Source organism: Setaria italica, chromosome V, assembly GCF_000263155.2.
Source record: "Setaria italica strain Yugu1 chromosome V, Setaria_italica_v2.0, whole genome shotgun sequence".
Classification (NCBI taxonomy): Eukaryota; Viridiplantae; Streptophyta; class Magnoliopsida; order Poales; family Poaceae; genus Setaria; species Setaria italica.
Genome location: NC_028454.1, coordinates 2,247,567 through 2,262,479, shown reverse-complemented (window position 1 = coordinate 2,262,479; position 14,913 = coordinate 2,247,567). Strand labels below are relative to the sequence as shown.

Sequence of the window (14,913 nt, the reverse complement as noted above, 5' to 3'; positions counted from 1 at the left end):
CGGATTGTCCGCCATTCAAATCCAATGACTATTTTCGCAATAAATGTTGTTAGAGTCGGCTGTGTTTCAGCGTTGGCGGACTATATATCTACCTCAAGTGAACCGGACTGTTTACACTAAAAAAATATTTACTCAGAAACTCTACAGATGGTGCTCGAGATGAAAAGTAACCAGAGAACTGTCCGTCCAACAAGATCGGACTTTCCGCTGTTCAAAGAGACATCCTACCTAAAAATTTCAAGTTTTTGTCCAGCTCCCAAAGTTAGCCGACGGAACTGTCCACCCCTGCGTGCCCGACAGTCCGCCATATAAGTTTTGGCACCACTAGAAACAACCAAGTTTTTGTCCGATCCAAGATATTAGCCGGCGGACTGCTCGCCCCAACTAGCCGACTGTCTGTCGTAAACCCTTTCGTGCAGCTTGGAGAAGCAACGATTCTATCCAAAATAAAAAAGCATAATGGCGGACTATCCGCCTCACAAGTTCCAACTCGACAGAACAAATTCGATTTTTTTAGAGAATGAACAAATTCAATTTTGGAAGTCAAATAATTGTCCGCCTCTCTAGGCCGGGCAGTCTGTTGACCGGTTAGCCATTTCAAAAACATTTTCAAAGTGATTATTTTCTCTTTTTCAAACGCCACTTATCCATGTACATGCAAATGCAATTTTTTTTAGCGAAGAAGCGTAATGGCCATTGACCCCTCTTGATAGTACAACTATTTAGCTGATCAAATAACATTCTCTATTTGACTGATAAAATTGAAAAATCATATTATATACCTTTGCTTTGAGCTTTTAGTTTTTAGATCATCCAAGCTATCACTATAGCAACCATTGAAGCTCAATCCAACTCCAAGTCCAACCTATACTCATATTTCAATTGAAATTGTTAGTTCACAAATGTTATCATTAATTACCGAAACCTAAATTAGAGGTTTAGATGCTTTCAACATTGCAAAGAAATGTGGCATGCTGCAAGAGGATTCGTATATGACAACCAGAGTATCCTAGGACATAGAGGTACAAGGATCAAAATTTCCTTTGGTGAATTTGGTTTGTTTCACACGTGCAGCTTAGAATTTCATAAGCAACATCCATTGCAAATTGAGCATAGCTTTTGTTGTAAAACCTATCCACCGGGGTTTGAAAGTTCTCGCAATTTCTTAATTTTATCTTAAGGAATAACTTAGATCTGTTTGACATAGGTCCAGCTATGAGATCCGTGCAGGATTTGGAATTTGTTGAAAATAATAAAATGATCTTGTTTGGCATATCTGGAGCTTCGAGATCCGATTTGAAATTTGTAGCATTAAGTAAACTAGATTAAATATATGTGTTTTAATCCAAAATAGTACTCCCTCCGTTCCAAATTATGATATAGACGTAGGGTATATCTAAATGCATAACAAAATCTATGTAAATCTAGACATAGGGTATATCTAAATGCATAATAAAATCTATGAATTTTACATAGAGTATATCTAAATGCATAACAAAATGAAGCCAAAACAAGGAACTGAGGGAGTAATAAAATAACTTAACCAATAATTTTAATGAGCCCAGTATCCAGATCCTAGAATTTCCGAACCCGACAATGAGCAGCTCTCAAAATTCCTGGAGCTAGAGCGATACCAACAGGCCCCAATACACGCACACATCACACATGGATGTGTTTATTGTGATCAAAGAGCTTGTCCGAGATATGTGACTACGTGAGGCTAGGCCTCCAATCTGCTTAGAGGTGGTCGTGAGGTAGTGTGCGTGTGTGTACATAAGATCTTATACTCTGAACAAAAAAAATAACCCCCGCTTTATTGCAAAGGTGTACGGTCATGTACAGGATGCGATCCCTATTTGCAGGGGAGAAGCTGCGCTGATTATTAATTTGTATACAAACGCAAGTGACTCGCAATTCGCAATAGTCTTTCGGTGTGAAGTTGCGATGCCGGAATGCCTCCATTTCAACTTATCTTCAGAAATTTTGAGCAATCCCTCGCATCAGGTATCTTACTGGATCATCGCATATGCAGCAAGAGCAGCTCTGGCTCCTCCACGAGGCCCTTCCACTCATTACAGAATCTTGCAACCGTGGCCCCATCAACAACTCGGTGATCGGCTCCAACAGTAACCTGCACGTACGCCATGGATTGGGGGGGTCAAGGTCAGTGAAACCAATGCAATAATGCAGGCTTAGAGGTTTGGTGAAACACGTATTGCAACAAGCATACATTGATTATGGATGAAGGGTAAACGTTTTCGTCATCATCAAAGCGAGGAAGCTTCTGAATGCGCCCGAGGGCAATGATGGCAACTTCAGGCAGGTTCAGAAGTGGAGAGCCGAACTTGCCACCAATGGCGCCTATGTTGCTAAGTGTTATGGTGCCATCTTCAATATCTGCAGCGCTTAGCCTGTTGTGTGATGCCATCTCATGCAATCGCGCCAATTCCTTTGTGATCTGATGCAATCGCAAAACAGGTGAAAATTTAGAGAGACAAAGCACAAAACAACTAAGTCTACTGGACAGTTCTAAAATTCTCTAGTCTCAACAGCATGCGTATCCTATTCAACAGGTTGCAAATAACTACCCAGCAGAATGATTTTATCTCAACGGAAGTATTCTTCAGAGTTTTGGCTACAAGATAGATTTATTTATTTGAAAAACTTGGGTACAAGAATTTATCATTTCTGCATAAGGAATAAACAGCTTCTAAAACTACCCAAATTTATTATAGTTCATGTTTCAACCTTGTTGAAACTAGCGACATAATTATAGGGACGAAATTTACAGAGCAAAGCCACAAATTGTCATGGATTCAAGGAGAAAAAGAAGTTGCTGCTGACCTCCAATATTGATAGTGACTGCACTTTCTTGATGTTTGGCACGACTAAACCATGTGCTGTAGCCATTGCTATCCCAATGTTGTGGGATCCTAGAAAATAAAATACTAGTTGTCATCAACTTCACCACAAAACAGTCAATACAAAATGGTGTCTTAGTACGGTTAATGTGCATTATTATTCACAGTGAAATTTTGATCACAGGATGTATCATCACAAGTATTAAAAACATAATCCAGTCTTTGGTATTTCTTGTTATATTAACATTGCATAGAAATTAAGCTATCATTCATGTTCGAATTGTTGCAGAAAACAACTATATATTGCTATTGCAATCAGCAAACACAAGGCTATGAGATATCCTACTAATTCAACATTCCTGCCACAAAAAGTGGAGAACTTGGTGGTAAGTTTGATGATGAGAAGAGCAACTTTCGAGGAACAGAAGTACGTGTTTACAGAGTATAATTTTATCTTTTACAGATTGTTAGTTCTTAAAGTAGTAGTTGACTCACTAAATGGGAAAATGTAAGTGTGTAACAATTTTGCAATGGGGGATTTCTGAAGTTCTGACTTCTGAATCTGAAGCTATTTTTCTGCATCATTCTTCGAGATTAAAGGAAACAAGAACGGAATGAAGAAATTTATTACATACCTTTCAAAATAACTTCATTGGTTTCCTCAATGAAAGAGCTGTTCAACATAGGATATTTATTCAGTGCCATAGAGAGTGACTTTATGAGGAACGGAAGGAAAGTGTGCTTGATAGTATTATCTTTATTCTCATTTTGAAATGCTTTCTTCAGTTTTACAAGAGAATCACAATTTATTTCCTCCAGATAATGAAAATGTGGAACTTTGGCAGCCAGGCTCATTGATTTGACCATTGCTCTCTGGTATCCCCTGCAGAAAGGAAAGCTCAAGTTAAGATCATGTGCGCGTTCTAACAAAGTAGTCATCTTGAAAACTTCTGCGGTACCTGAGAAGAATCTTCTTATCTTCATAGAAGGGTACATCAGGTAATGATTTCCCTTCCTCCAGTAAGTCAATTAGACCAATGTTCTCTTCCAAAGATGACGATTGTTCTTTGTAAAGACCCTTGCTGACAGCATAATTCAACACATCTTCTTTCAAAACCCTACCATCTTTACCTGTTCCAACGATTTCATTTATGTTGAGCCCATACTGCTTTGCTAGATGTCTAACAGCTGGTGTAGAGAGAGTTCCACTAGGAATATTGCCTTCACTTGAAGGAACTGCAGGCTCTTCTTCAAGTGACTTATCAGCGGATGGAAATATATTATCTGGAGATACAATTTGGCTGTCACCCACAATCATTTTCAATAAAGTTTCACCAACCTAAGAAGTATACATTGACTTATGTAAGTTATTGGAAAAAGATTAAGTTAGAGGAAATACTCCCTGCAATCACAAATTCTTCATGCTCATCCAGTCAAACTTTTGAAAAATTTAACCATCACTAGTTTTATAAAAAATTACTAGGAAACATAAAAATCATATGCAGGTTTGTCTTGAAAAGCACTTCCATAATCGCATACACTTATGAGACATTAAAACTATATTCTAATAGAAAATAGTGGTCAAAGTAGCACCTTGAAATAATGTTAACTGGAGGGAGCACATTGACTTAGTAAGTTGCAGCAAAATAAGTTCAACCAACCTAGGGAGTTTACAATCTGTTGAGAATGAAAGAATCTCTATAGAACACATTTAAGTTTGTAGAACATATCAGCAAGTTTGTTCACATAAGTTAGAGAAGTAAAACTGACAAATCAATCTGATAACTACCTTCACTATGTCACCAGGGCCAAAGTGAATCTGATGTACTTTTCCCTTGAAACGACTTGTTATCTCAATAGTTGCTTTGTCACTCTGTACTTCACAGAGTGGCTGGAATTCATCTACTTGGTCACCCTGCAAAATGAACAACTCAGCAAAGTTCACTCCAGTTAGACAGAGATTGCAAGGCAGGAATCGTAAAATTCAAGATTAGTAAACAAAGAAAGCTTATGACACGATCTATGCCAGGCTAAGTTGAATTTGGGACCTCATTCCCAGAATAGTGTTCTGGAGTTACTTTTTTGTGACATACATATTTCTTTCTAATACTGTAGTTCTTTTCATTATTCATGCTGAAGCAATGTTTAATGAGCCTTCTAATGCAGTGACAAAGACCCCTCTTAGAAAGGGAAGCTTACATTTAAAACATGAATAATTTGTAAGTCATAACAAAACATGTGCACCAGTAGAAAATCAGTTGGGAAGCCATCCACACTGTGCATGACAGCACAGGCCATTTATATAGCTACTAAAAGCCTCTCGTTGAATGTGACACATGCTCGTGAATCCCAGTAGAAAACTAATCGAGTTCCCTACAGTGTTTAAGTCAGCTACTCACTCAGCAAGTACTCGAGTAACAGACCAACTGGAAACCATCATACAACATTATTATAACACTAAATCGCAGGAGGGAAGTTTAAAAGAGTAATCCTATTTATCGCACCAATTGATATCGTGAGGAAGAATGCAAGCAGTGCTGCTACTGAACCTGTGATCATCCCTAGACTAGTTAGTAGCGTGTCTTGTTGCCTGGTTCCAATGAAATTACTCAAAAAGGGTATGTCAAGAAATCAAAATTCTTCCCATTCTGTAACGATTTCCTTCCCTGGTAAGTTGAACTAAATTGTTCAACTATGCTGTAGGGTATGGCCCATTAACGTGAACACGGGAACAAAATCAGTCGCCATTAGCAAACGAAATCGTTCCTCCATTTGTACAGGTAGCATAGCTCCACAATCCAGTCGTATGACCCAATTCCCCATGGCGCAATTCAGCAAGGAGCAACAGCCAAAAATGCACGCTGCCTCGCGCTCACCTCGTTCACGAACCAGCGCAGCAGCTCGCACTCGGCGATGCCTTCCCCAGTCTGCGCCAGTGGCACCTCCACCAGCTCCGCCGCCTCCGCCGCCGCGGATGCGTCGCTGAGCCACCTCCTCGCTACCCCCAGGCGCTGCCATCGCTGCACGGTTCCAGAGCCCCCAGTTCAAAAATCAAAACCGCAGTGAGTGCCGAGGACGTGAGCTGGGGCGTCGCGGACTTACGTCGCCGAGCCGCCGCGCGTGCGACGCCGAGGACGCCGCGGCGGCGGAATGGAGTTGAGGGAGACGGAGGAGCCTCCGGAGGGGCGGTGCGGCGCGGGCCGCGTGTCCCGCCTGCGGAGGCGGAGGCGGAGCCGGCGGCGAGGCGCGTGGGGCTCGGCTGACGGCGGAGGAGGCGGCTGGGCGGAGACGGGAGCGGGAGGCGAGGCGCGCCCAGGCCATGTGGGGGAGGCGAGGTTACGTTTACGCCTCGTCTCGTCTTCCCTCCCGCTGAAGAAGCGCTGATGGCTGAATGATCTTCTCTGGGACTGGGAGTCTGGGAGGGAGGGTTATTGCCGTTTTGGATTGGTTGCAATGCGAAGCACGAGACGGGGAGGAAGAGGAAGAGTAGTGCGGGACTCTGCGAGTGCGAGCAGCGGCTGCTGACAAGGAGCAGAGTGGAGTGGAGAGTGGGGCCCTGCTCTGCGTCAGCTGCTGCTCCTGCAGTCCTGCCCATGCTTCGTGGAAAGCATGGGTCGGATGCGAGCTGAGCTGGCGGCGTGAGCGTACCAGCACTTTTCTGACTTTTTTTTTTGGAACGTAACTTCTCTGACTTTTACCCTCAAGGTTCCTATCCGATTTGAAGCTGTGCGTGACTGCGTGCAGTATAGCATGGAACCTTCGGAACGGTAATGTTTAGTTGCCTAATTTTGAAGTGCCAAAATCATTATGCTAGCACTGTAGTACACTAACATTTCGTTTGTATTTATGAATTATTGTCCAAATATGGACTAATTAGGCTCAAAAGATTCGTCTCGCAAAGTACAACAAAACTGTGCAATTAGTTTTTAATTTCGTCTACATTTAGTACTTCATGCATGTACCGCAAGTTTGATGCGATGGGGAATCTTCTTTTTCATAGTACTAAAGTTGGGATTTGGGGGTGAACTAAACAATCGTGCTTCGATCAATTCACGAAACAACACAAAAAGTTGTGCTCCCCCCCTCCCTTGGAGTACACTGTCACATCGGATATTTGGACTCTAAATAGGAGTAGTAAACATAAGCTAATTACAAAATTAATTGCACAACCCCTAGGTTAAATTGCGAGACGAATCTATTAAGCCTAATTAGTGTATGATTTGATAATATGGTGCTACAGTAACCATTCGCTAATGATGGATTAATTAGGCTTAATAGATTCGTCTCGTGATTTAGCCTAGGGGTTTTGCTATTAGTTTTGTGATTAGCTCATGTTTAGTCCTCCTAATTAGCATCTGAATATCCAATGTGACAGAGCTAAAGTTTAGCCCCTATCTCCCAAACACCCGAGTATTCTAGAAAGTATGATACTTAATTACTCATAAACTAGTACTTAGCAAGGTTGTTAGCTAGGAACTTAGATCCCGATCGTACGATCTTACGATATTACAAATCTAAGTAAAAACCGAACCCACCACATATCATAATTTCACAGTATCAGAACTTAAGAAAAAAAAACTCATGTGCAACCTAGCAATGCACTCGTATAATCGGTGAAGCGTGAACTGCAATAGTCACACATTAGTTTTGGACCAAGGGCAAATGGTTTTCTTTTTAGAGGAGTGTTCTGCATCATCAAAGCGACAAAGTCTCTTATGCGTCCAAGCGAGACTATGCTTGCTTTAAAGTTTAAATAAGTTCAGAAGTGAGAGCAAAACTTTTCACTTGTTGTGTGATGGAACAAGTTTAAAGGATAATCCAAGAAAAAAAAGTAAAGTGCAATTGGATGATCTTAAGTTTTTTTTTTGCCTCAAATGAATCTGACATAGATAAGTTCAATGCAGATAAAAAAAAAGGAGTAGTAAATCATATTTACTATAGCTTGCATGATTGATTGCAACAAAAATGTTCAAAGCACACAAGTATGCTTTTGGATGCAAGAAATGAGAAGTATATTTCTCGTGTCAAGGTGCCAAACCCGTGACACCGTTGATGGGCGCGCTTCCGGATCATCCATCGACGAAGCAGAAACTTGCTCCTGCGTCCGGGCGGAAGCGCGGCTGGACCAAGGGCCTGTTCGCTTCAGCTTATAAGCCGGCTGAAAAGCTGAAACGGCTGATTTGTTGTGAGAGGAAAATACTGTTTGGTGGCTGATAAGCCAGCTGAATAAGCTGAAGCGAACAGGCTGCAAGACGCCTTCCGAGGTGCCTCCGATCTCAGGTATTGAGCACCTCGCTGCGGCGGAGGGGGCTCCTGTCGATGGACGGAGACAGAGCAGAACGGGACGGCTCGCAGCACGAGAGGCGGCGGCGGCTGCTATTTTGTTGCGGCTTGATGTGGGGGCTGGGACTAGTAGAAACGTTCGTGCATCCTGTGTTAGAGCATGTTTTTTGTTGTTTGGATTTCGAAGCATTGTTTCAAAGGGAACAATGATGTAGTGTTTAATCCAACAGCTTCCTGAATCTCTCTCTGCCCACGGATGTTCCTTGATAAAAATATGTTGCTGAATTTGTAGTCATGTGAAGACAACTAATCATAATTTTTACCATGGATGTTCCCTACAGTTTTGTTGCTGACAATGGATCCTTGTGTACTTGGGAAAACCAATAGATAAAAAAATCATGCAAGTTAATTCCTTTTGTTCTTTAGAGCAAAACATCGTTCTTTTGATATCTCTTCCGATCTGAATTTACAGTATTTTATCTTTGTTGCAGGTCTCATGAATCGGCAAAGGGAGCAAGAAGGCAACAAGCAAGTGATGCAGAAACAAGCTCAAAATTGGAGTCTGAATGCTATTTTGGATTTTGGCGCTACCTTGCTAAGGCTTGGAGTCAAACATTGTTTTGTAAAAACAATGATACGTTAGATTGGGTTAATACTGACTGTATGTTAGAATTTTTATCGATTTTGTTTCTTGTTATTTTTCTGTGTTTTTTCTCGTAAATGTTTAATAGCTGCACGAGAAATGAAAACAATCTTCTTCCAACCTAATTTTGGTCCGTGCCTTGCTGATCGCGTACAGCGTACAGCATGCTGCATGCTTGGGAGGTTCGGCCCGCGGTGCCCCGCAGGTCATTCTGACTTGAAGAAATCAAGGGGCGGATCGACTCTTGATCCTGCCTTTGCGCAAAGGGTTCAGCGGGGCGCTTTGAGGGGCAATCCGATCCGCTCCCTTTGCAGGCCTACGAAGCAAATTCCTTTATTTAACTCTTTGGGTCTGGATCCCATTCACTATTGTTTGGCGGCAAAATTGCCTTACACAAAACAAAAGGGAAGTTCAGGGTTTGAAATGTTTATTCTGAAATTCATATGATTTTTTAAGCTTTCAAATGGAGTTTGATAAATGGGAATCGTACGACCTAGCATGCTGTGCTTACTTCCAGTTTCTTTACACTACGGATTTGGAGTTCATGCAAAACACTACAGATTTGGAGTCCATAAAACCCGCCAACTGCTCTAACATGAATTTGTACTCAATTGTTGGATTGTCACAAATCCATAACCAACTGGATTCATTTGGAGATTATTGAACATGCACCGATAACTACAATGGCCACAAAAATCTTTGAGAAAAGTGGGAACTCAGATGAAGCATCTACAGTCAAAGACCTTATATTTGACCAGACTGGTAACCAATTGGAGATTATTGAACATGCTTGTTAATCCAGCATGCAAACACCAATACATGAGTCTTGGACCGTTAAGTTATTTATCCCAATTTGTTTGCATGCCATGTTGTGCAATACTATGACCCAATAAAACCAGTCAAGAAAATAAAGCATCAATATATAAAAAACTTATGGAAGAGCTATCTACTAACCAGGTGTTGGTCAACGAAAAGAAGTGATGAAATACAAACTAAAATCAAATTACTCATGTCAAGCTTTAAGGATTTTCTCGTTTCCATTTCAATGTAAATTGTTTTGGTGAAAGCACACCGACTAATGATAAGCTGACAGGATTATACAAAGGATTCCAGTATTGCCATTTAAAGCGCTGAACACCGCATTCAAGGTGTTAGTCAACGAAAAGAAGTTATAAAATACAAACTAAAATCAAATTACTCATGTCGAGCTTTAAGGATTTTCTTGTTTCCATTCAATGTAAATTGTTTTGGTGAAAGCGCACTGACTAATGATAAGCTGACAGGATCATACAAAGGATTCCAGTATTGCCATTTAAAGCGCTGAACACCGCATTCAAGGTGTCTCAACAGACATTCCAACACAAAAGGGGCGGAGTAAACTCAACTTCTATCAGGAAAATGTAGCTTCTGGATACTTCATTTGTTCAAACGATACCAGCTGTGTAGATACATAGTTCTACTGGTCCTTACATTGCAATATGACCATACTGTAAGTTCAGCATCGCTCACTGTATTCTTCTTATTCGAGCTTTTCCATCTGTCAAAATGAAAAAAAAAAAAAGGGATCAGTATCACCTGAGCCAACAAACTCCGAAGAATAACCGATAAAATTATTAAGTTCCCGCCCTTTCTCCATTCCAGCAATCTCACTACATTGCTCATGAACAAAGCTATATTTGTCATTCACTACTTAATATTATAATTGTAAAGAATAAGCTAGCAAATCTACTTGCAATGCTATAGTTAACTTAATGCGACAATTTGATGTTCGCAACCAGAGAAGGAAGGTGATGAGGGAGACACAGGGAAAGACAAGTACCTTCCATAGGCCATCATTTAGATAGTGCATATTATCAACTCCAATCCCTTTGTTGATGGTCCTTCTGCAAAAATAATCAGGAGCAGTATTGCCAGCAGAAGACATGTTAGTACCTAATATTATGTGGGAATGTGGGATGCAATGGTAAGAAAAGCTAAAATCCTGTCTCGTATGTTCAGAATGCAATGGCAGGTATCATTAGAAAATAAAAGATGGCAAATCATACAAAACAACCACAAGTACACATAAAAAACTTGCACAGTTAAAGCTGAATATTAGTGAACACTCACAAGAGTGTAAGGTTCACACTTCAGAAGTAAAATTTACAGACTAAAAAGAATCAATTTGGAACAATCCTGCATAAAGGAACTTACATGTCCTTCGCTGACATCTTTGTAAATCCAATTGCCAGTGCGTGTTGTTTGCCTTCAGCCATTATAGCCTGGCAAAACAGATTTGAAAAAAAAAAATATGAGTGGCAGCAGGCATGTTCAGGGGGAGGAAGAAGGTTGTTAAGAAATTGTTGTGGATTATCATGCATAGATAAACCATATGAAGCAAAATATCTTAATATGGACAATTTAAAGTGTATACACTCTACGAATGCAACAGAAGCATACAAAAAGTCTCAATATAGAAATTTTCGATGCAAACTGTCACTGAAACAGACAAGAATCATTCATGAATGGACTAGAAGTTTATTAGTCATTACCACTGGTGTTTCCTCCTCGACTTCATCATCCAAGACACCGCCAGGTGACGTCAATCCAGGACACATTATGTTTGCACCAGAGAGCACAAATTTGATAGCACCTCTGTCCACTTGGAACTTTTTCATGATTTCAGGATCTGATCAAATGTAAGTAGTTTTTATTCCAGTTAATATTCTCCAACAGGTAAACTTTAAGAATGATGGCATCCTAACAGATATGCATGACAAGATAGAATGAGCCCTAAAACATCATGGTGCATAACATTGGAATAAAGATTCAGAGATGACATTCCAGGAAATTTGAAAGAAACACGATTACATTGGTGAAGAAGACGCAGCGTTGGCATGTAAGGACCATCACGGATGTTGAAAAATAGCGGGACATTATTCACCACCACAAGATTCAGATGGTTTTGGCTGCAGCAAGAAAGAAACAAACTGTGGTCAGTGCACTTGAAAGGGAACACATGATCTTGCAAATGAGGGTAATGAAAATTGATTCACACATTTACTTAGTCTAAAATAAATAAAAAAAATCATTAAGAAAATGGAATTACCAAATGCAATTTTAGGTATGTCAATATCAATAATGACATGTTAGCGAGCACACTAAACAAGAAAGAGAAACTACTAACCATTTAACAACAATCATAGGTGACTTCTTTGGGAGCAAGTCATCTAGCAAAGGTTCAAGGCTAGGGTACTGCAATGAAGTTAAATTTAGTAACATATACAGCAGATTTTGCAACTGAAATGAAAAGGAAATACAGGTCTAAGTAGATTATTTGTAATAACACAACCTCATCAGCGATACTTTGCCGAATCCTTCGCTGTACAGAGGCTTTAACTTGATTCTGTCCGGATATATCTTCTGAAGAAAACCTGGAGACCAAAACGAGTTAAGCTCAGTGACAAGCATTTAAAATAAAAAAAACTTGCAAAGAGGATAATAACTCTCCAGGCCATGAATCGTTCTGCTTCTGCAGATAATATATACAATCATAAGGTATGTGATAATGCTTTATATCATGATTTTAGGTTAGAACAAATTATCCGTACAATTTCCAGCTTCAGATTGATACTGAGAGGGCAACGGATAATAATGTCATATAATAATATATACTGATCATTGTTGATGTAAACTTCCCCCATTCAAGCAACCTTCAATGCTTCATGCTTGCAACAATCTAGGATGAAGTTTTGTGTTGAGCATGTTAGGTTTTTATGAAGTTCTGATTGTTGTACGGAGCAAGAATCAGAGGGCTCAAAGCTAGAAAATGGTTGTCATACGGCAAAAATACTTGTGGTTATGCTAAATGGATCCCTGGTCTGCTTTGCCAAATCTATTCCATCTTGTTATAATTATGTCATTGTGATTATTCTGGTTCTCTCCAAATCCTTCTACTCATATTATATATAAAACACTCAGTACTGCTTCTCTCACAATTCAGACTTACAGAGCACAGACAGTTGAATGGGAGATAACTATCAACAGTTTCAATGAATGCAAAAATGGGATTAGTTGGTGAGCTGCTGAGCGCAAAGAAGTAGCATCCATTTGGCCAGTCTCTAAATTTTTGGCAACTTCATGCCCTCTTCTTCAGGTCCCATGCACTTTCTTACTCCCTCCGTCCCAAATTGCAGGTCGCTTTGGCTTTTCTAGGTTCATAGATGTTTCTAAATATAGTGTATGTCTAGATGCATACAAACATCTATGAACCTAGAAAAGCCAAAATGACCTACAATTTGAAACGGAGGGAGTACCTATATTAACAAATGTGTGCAAACAAGACATATTATATCAAATTTTGGTAGGGCTAGTTTGTAAAGAAACCAGGCACTCCCTTGTATCAAAGCTACTAAAAAATTGGAAATTTGAAAATGGGCATCTAAATAATACGGTCAAGTTTTTTGAGAACATATTATGCAGTGAAGTTATTTCCCAAGTGAATACACTTAAAATCATCTTGAACTATAGAGAACTGCTTAGTTAACTGTCTTAACAAAGATAATAGACTATAGTGTCCTTTCAAAAAATGTCACATCAAGAATGATATTGCAATAAGGCAGTACAAGTTCTAAGAGATGCTGCATAAACAAAGCGTGGAAGTTTTATCAGACCCTATATGGGTACCAGGGCAAAGGAGCGATGCACTCCAGAGAGGTATGGTGCAAGCAAGTAACTAGTAAGAGCTTTTTAGAAATACAGATTTGTATTGTTCCATCTATGAATTAAATAAAAAGGAGCTGCAAATGTTGTATTTAGAAAATCCGCTACTACATGAGTGCCTCTGATGCTATAATATCAAGTGTTCGTTGGGGGCACCATGCTCTCTTAATTTTACCCGTTGTATACATAAATTGCAGTGAAAGGTCTTAGGTCTTAAGTCTTGGGTACAAACTACACCTGTACCACCACTAAACTCAATAGGGTACCAACTGAATTCTAGTATTCTACAGCAGACTTGAAGCAGAAATGCAGAAACCATATTCACAGCGATGCTAGTACAGGCATCACAGCATTTAATCCGCACATCTCAACAGCAATAAGGTCCAACCGCACACCTTAATATCAATAAGATCTAGCCGTACAACCACATCATTTAACACCGCCCTAGTGTCATAGCCCCTTGTCAGCCATTCAAGAAAAGCAACGTCGAGCAGCTTCACCACATTGCAAATCATGAATCAAGCGCTCCATGCCCACCACCACTGATGTTACATCTTGCTCCCCCAAAGCCCCTTACTAAGTTTCAGAGAGAATCCAAGCGGCCAAAGGTGAGGTCGTTTTGTACAGATCCCCCATCCCAGCTAAAAGAATATGGAGAAACACAATCGCCATTCACGCATGCTGCTGTCGGAGGAATCAGCAAACGGAGGGAACCAGATCGGTAAACGCAGTGGGCCGCAGCGACAGATCGAATTACTGAGCGCGGGAATCGGAGGGGATGACAAGGAAGTTCAAGATGGGGGGAGGGGAGCAGGTGAGGACTCACTTCTTGAACATGGCGCACGGGCTTCTCTTCTCCTCCCCCTTGTTCGGCGTCGGATGAAGCGGAGGAGGCGGCAGGCAGCGAGGCAAGGTGACCTAGGGAGGAGAGGAGCAGGGGAGGAGACGAGATGGTACGGCCGATGCCGCGCTGTGCTGCTGGATTCGGTGCTGCAGGAGAATTTGGGCCTTCTTCCTCGGTGTGCGGGCTGGGCTTTATTGGGCCAAGTATGCTGAGAGCAGCCCGTTCTCACAAACGATGGTGGGCACGGCCAGCAAGAGACCCGTAGCCCATAAAACCATCTCACGGGCCAGCTAACCACTGGAAGATTACGAAGTGTTGGCGTAGCAGAAGAATGGACAAGACTACGAGGAAAATTTATTCCAAGCTTGAAGATGGATTGTTCCATAGTGTGTGTGGATGCTCCTATACTTCTCTTTCGTCAATGGGCAATGCCGCCATGGTGACAGTGTGCTAGGGTTTTCTCATCAACAAAAAAAGAGAGGCAAAAATCAAGAGAAGGAAACAATCAATCCCCAAGCTTAGATGGTTCTCAATTGGTGTGAGGAGGGCCGGGCATGAAACAGCTAAGGAGGATCTGTTTT

General features: G+C 40.9%; 2 protein-coding genes across 2 annotated transcripts; both read right to left on the bottom strand.

Moving 5' to 3' along the window:
* Nucleotides 1-1,766: 1,766 nt before the first annotated feature.
* LOC101780293 (lipoamide acyltransferase component of branched-chain alpha-keto acid dehydrogenase complex, mitochondrial) lies at nucleotides 1,767-6,348 on the bottom strand. Its single transcript, XM_004967462.2, has 8 exons — nucleotides 5,964-6,348; nucleotides 5,738-5,881; nucleotides 4,651-4,776; nucleotides 3,821-4,200; nucleotides 3,497-3,744; nucleotides 2,845-2,933; nucleotides 2,231-2,458; nucleotides 1,767-2,131 (listed from the first exon to the last, which is right to left on the bottom strand). The coding sequence occupies exons 1-8, from the start codon at nucleotides 6,180-6,182 to the stop codon at nucleotides 2,018-2,020; spliced, it is 1,548 nt and encodes a 515-aa protein (XP_004967519.1). The 5' UTR covers nucleotides 6,183-6,348; the 3' UTR covers nucleotides 1,767-2,017.
* Nucleotides 6,349-9,882: 3,534 nt separating this feature from the next.
* LOC101779880 (malignant T-cell-amplified sequence 1 homolog) lies at nucleotides 9,883-14,471 on the bottom strand. Its single transcript, XM_004967461.3, has 8 exons — nucleotides 14,315-14,471; nucleotides 12,119-12,200; nucleotides 11,954-12,021; nucleotides 11,638-11,735; nucleotides 11,319-11,455; nucleotides 10,981-11,048; nucleotides 10,607-10,670; nucleotides 9,883-10,324 (listed from the first exon to the last, which is right to left on the bottom strand). Exons 1-8 carry the CDS (start codon nucleotides 14,323-14,325, stop codon nucleotides 10,307-10,309), a joined length of 546 nt encoding a protein of 181 aa, XP_004967518.1. The 5' UTR covers nucleotides 14,326-14,471; the 3' UTR covers nucleotides 9,883-10,306.
* Between the last annotated feature and the right edge of the window lie 442 nt (nucleotides 14,472-14,913).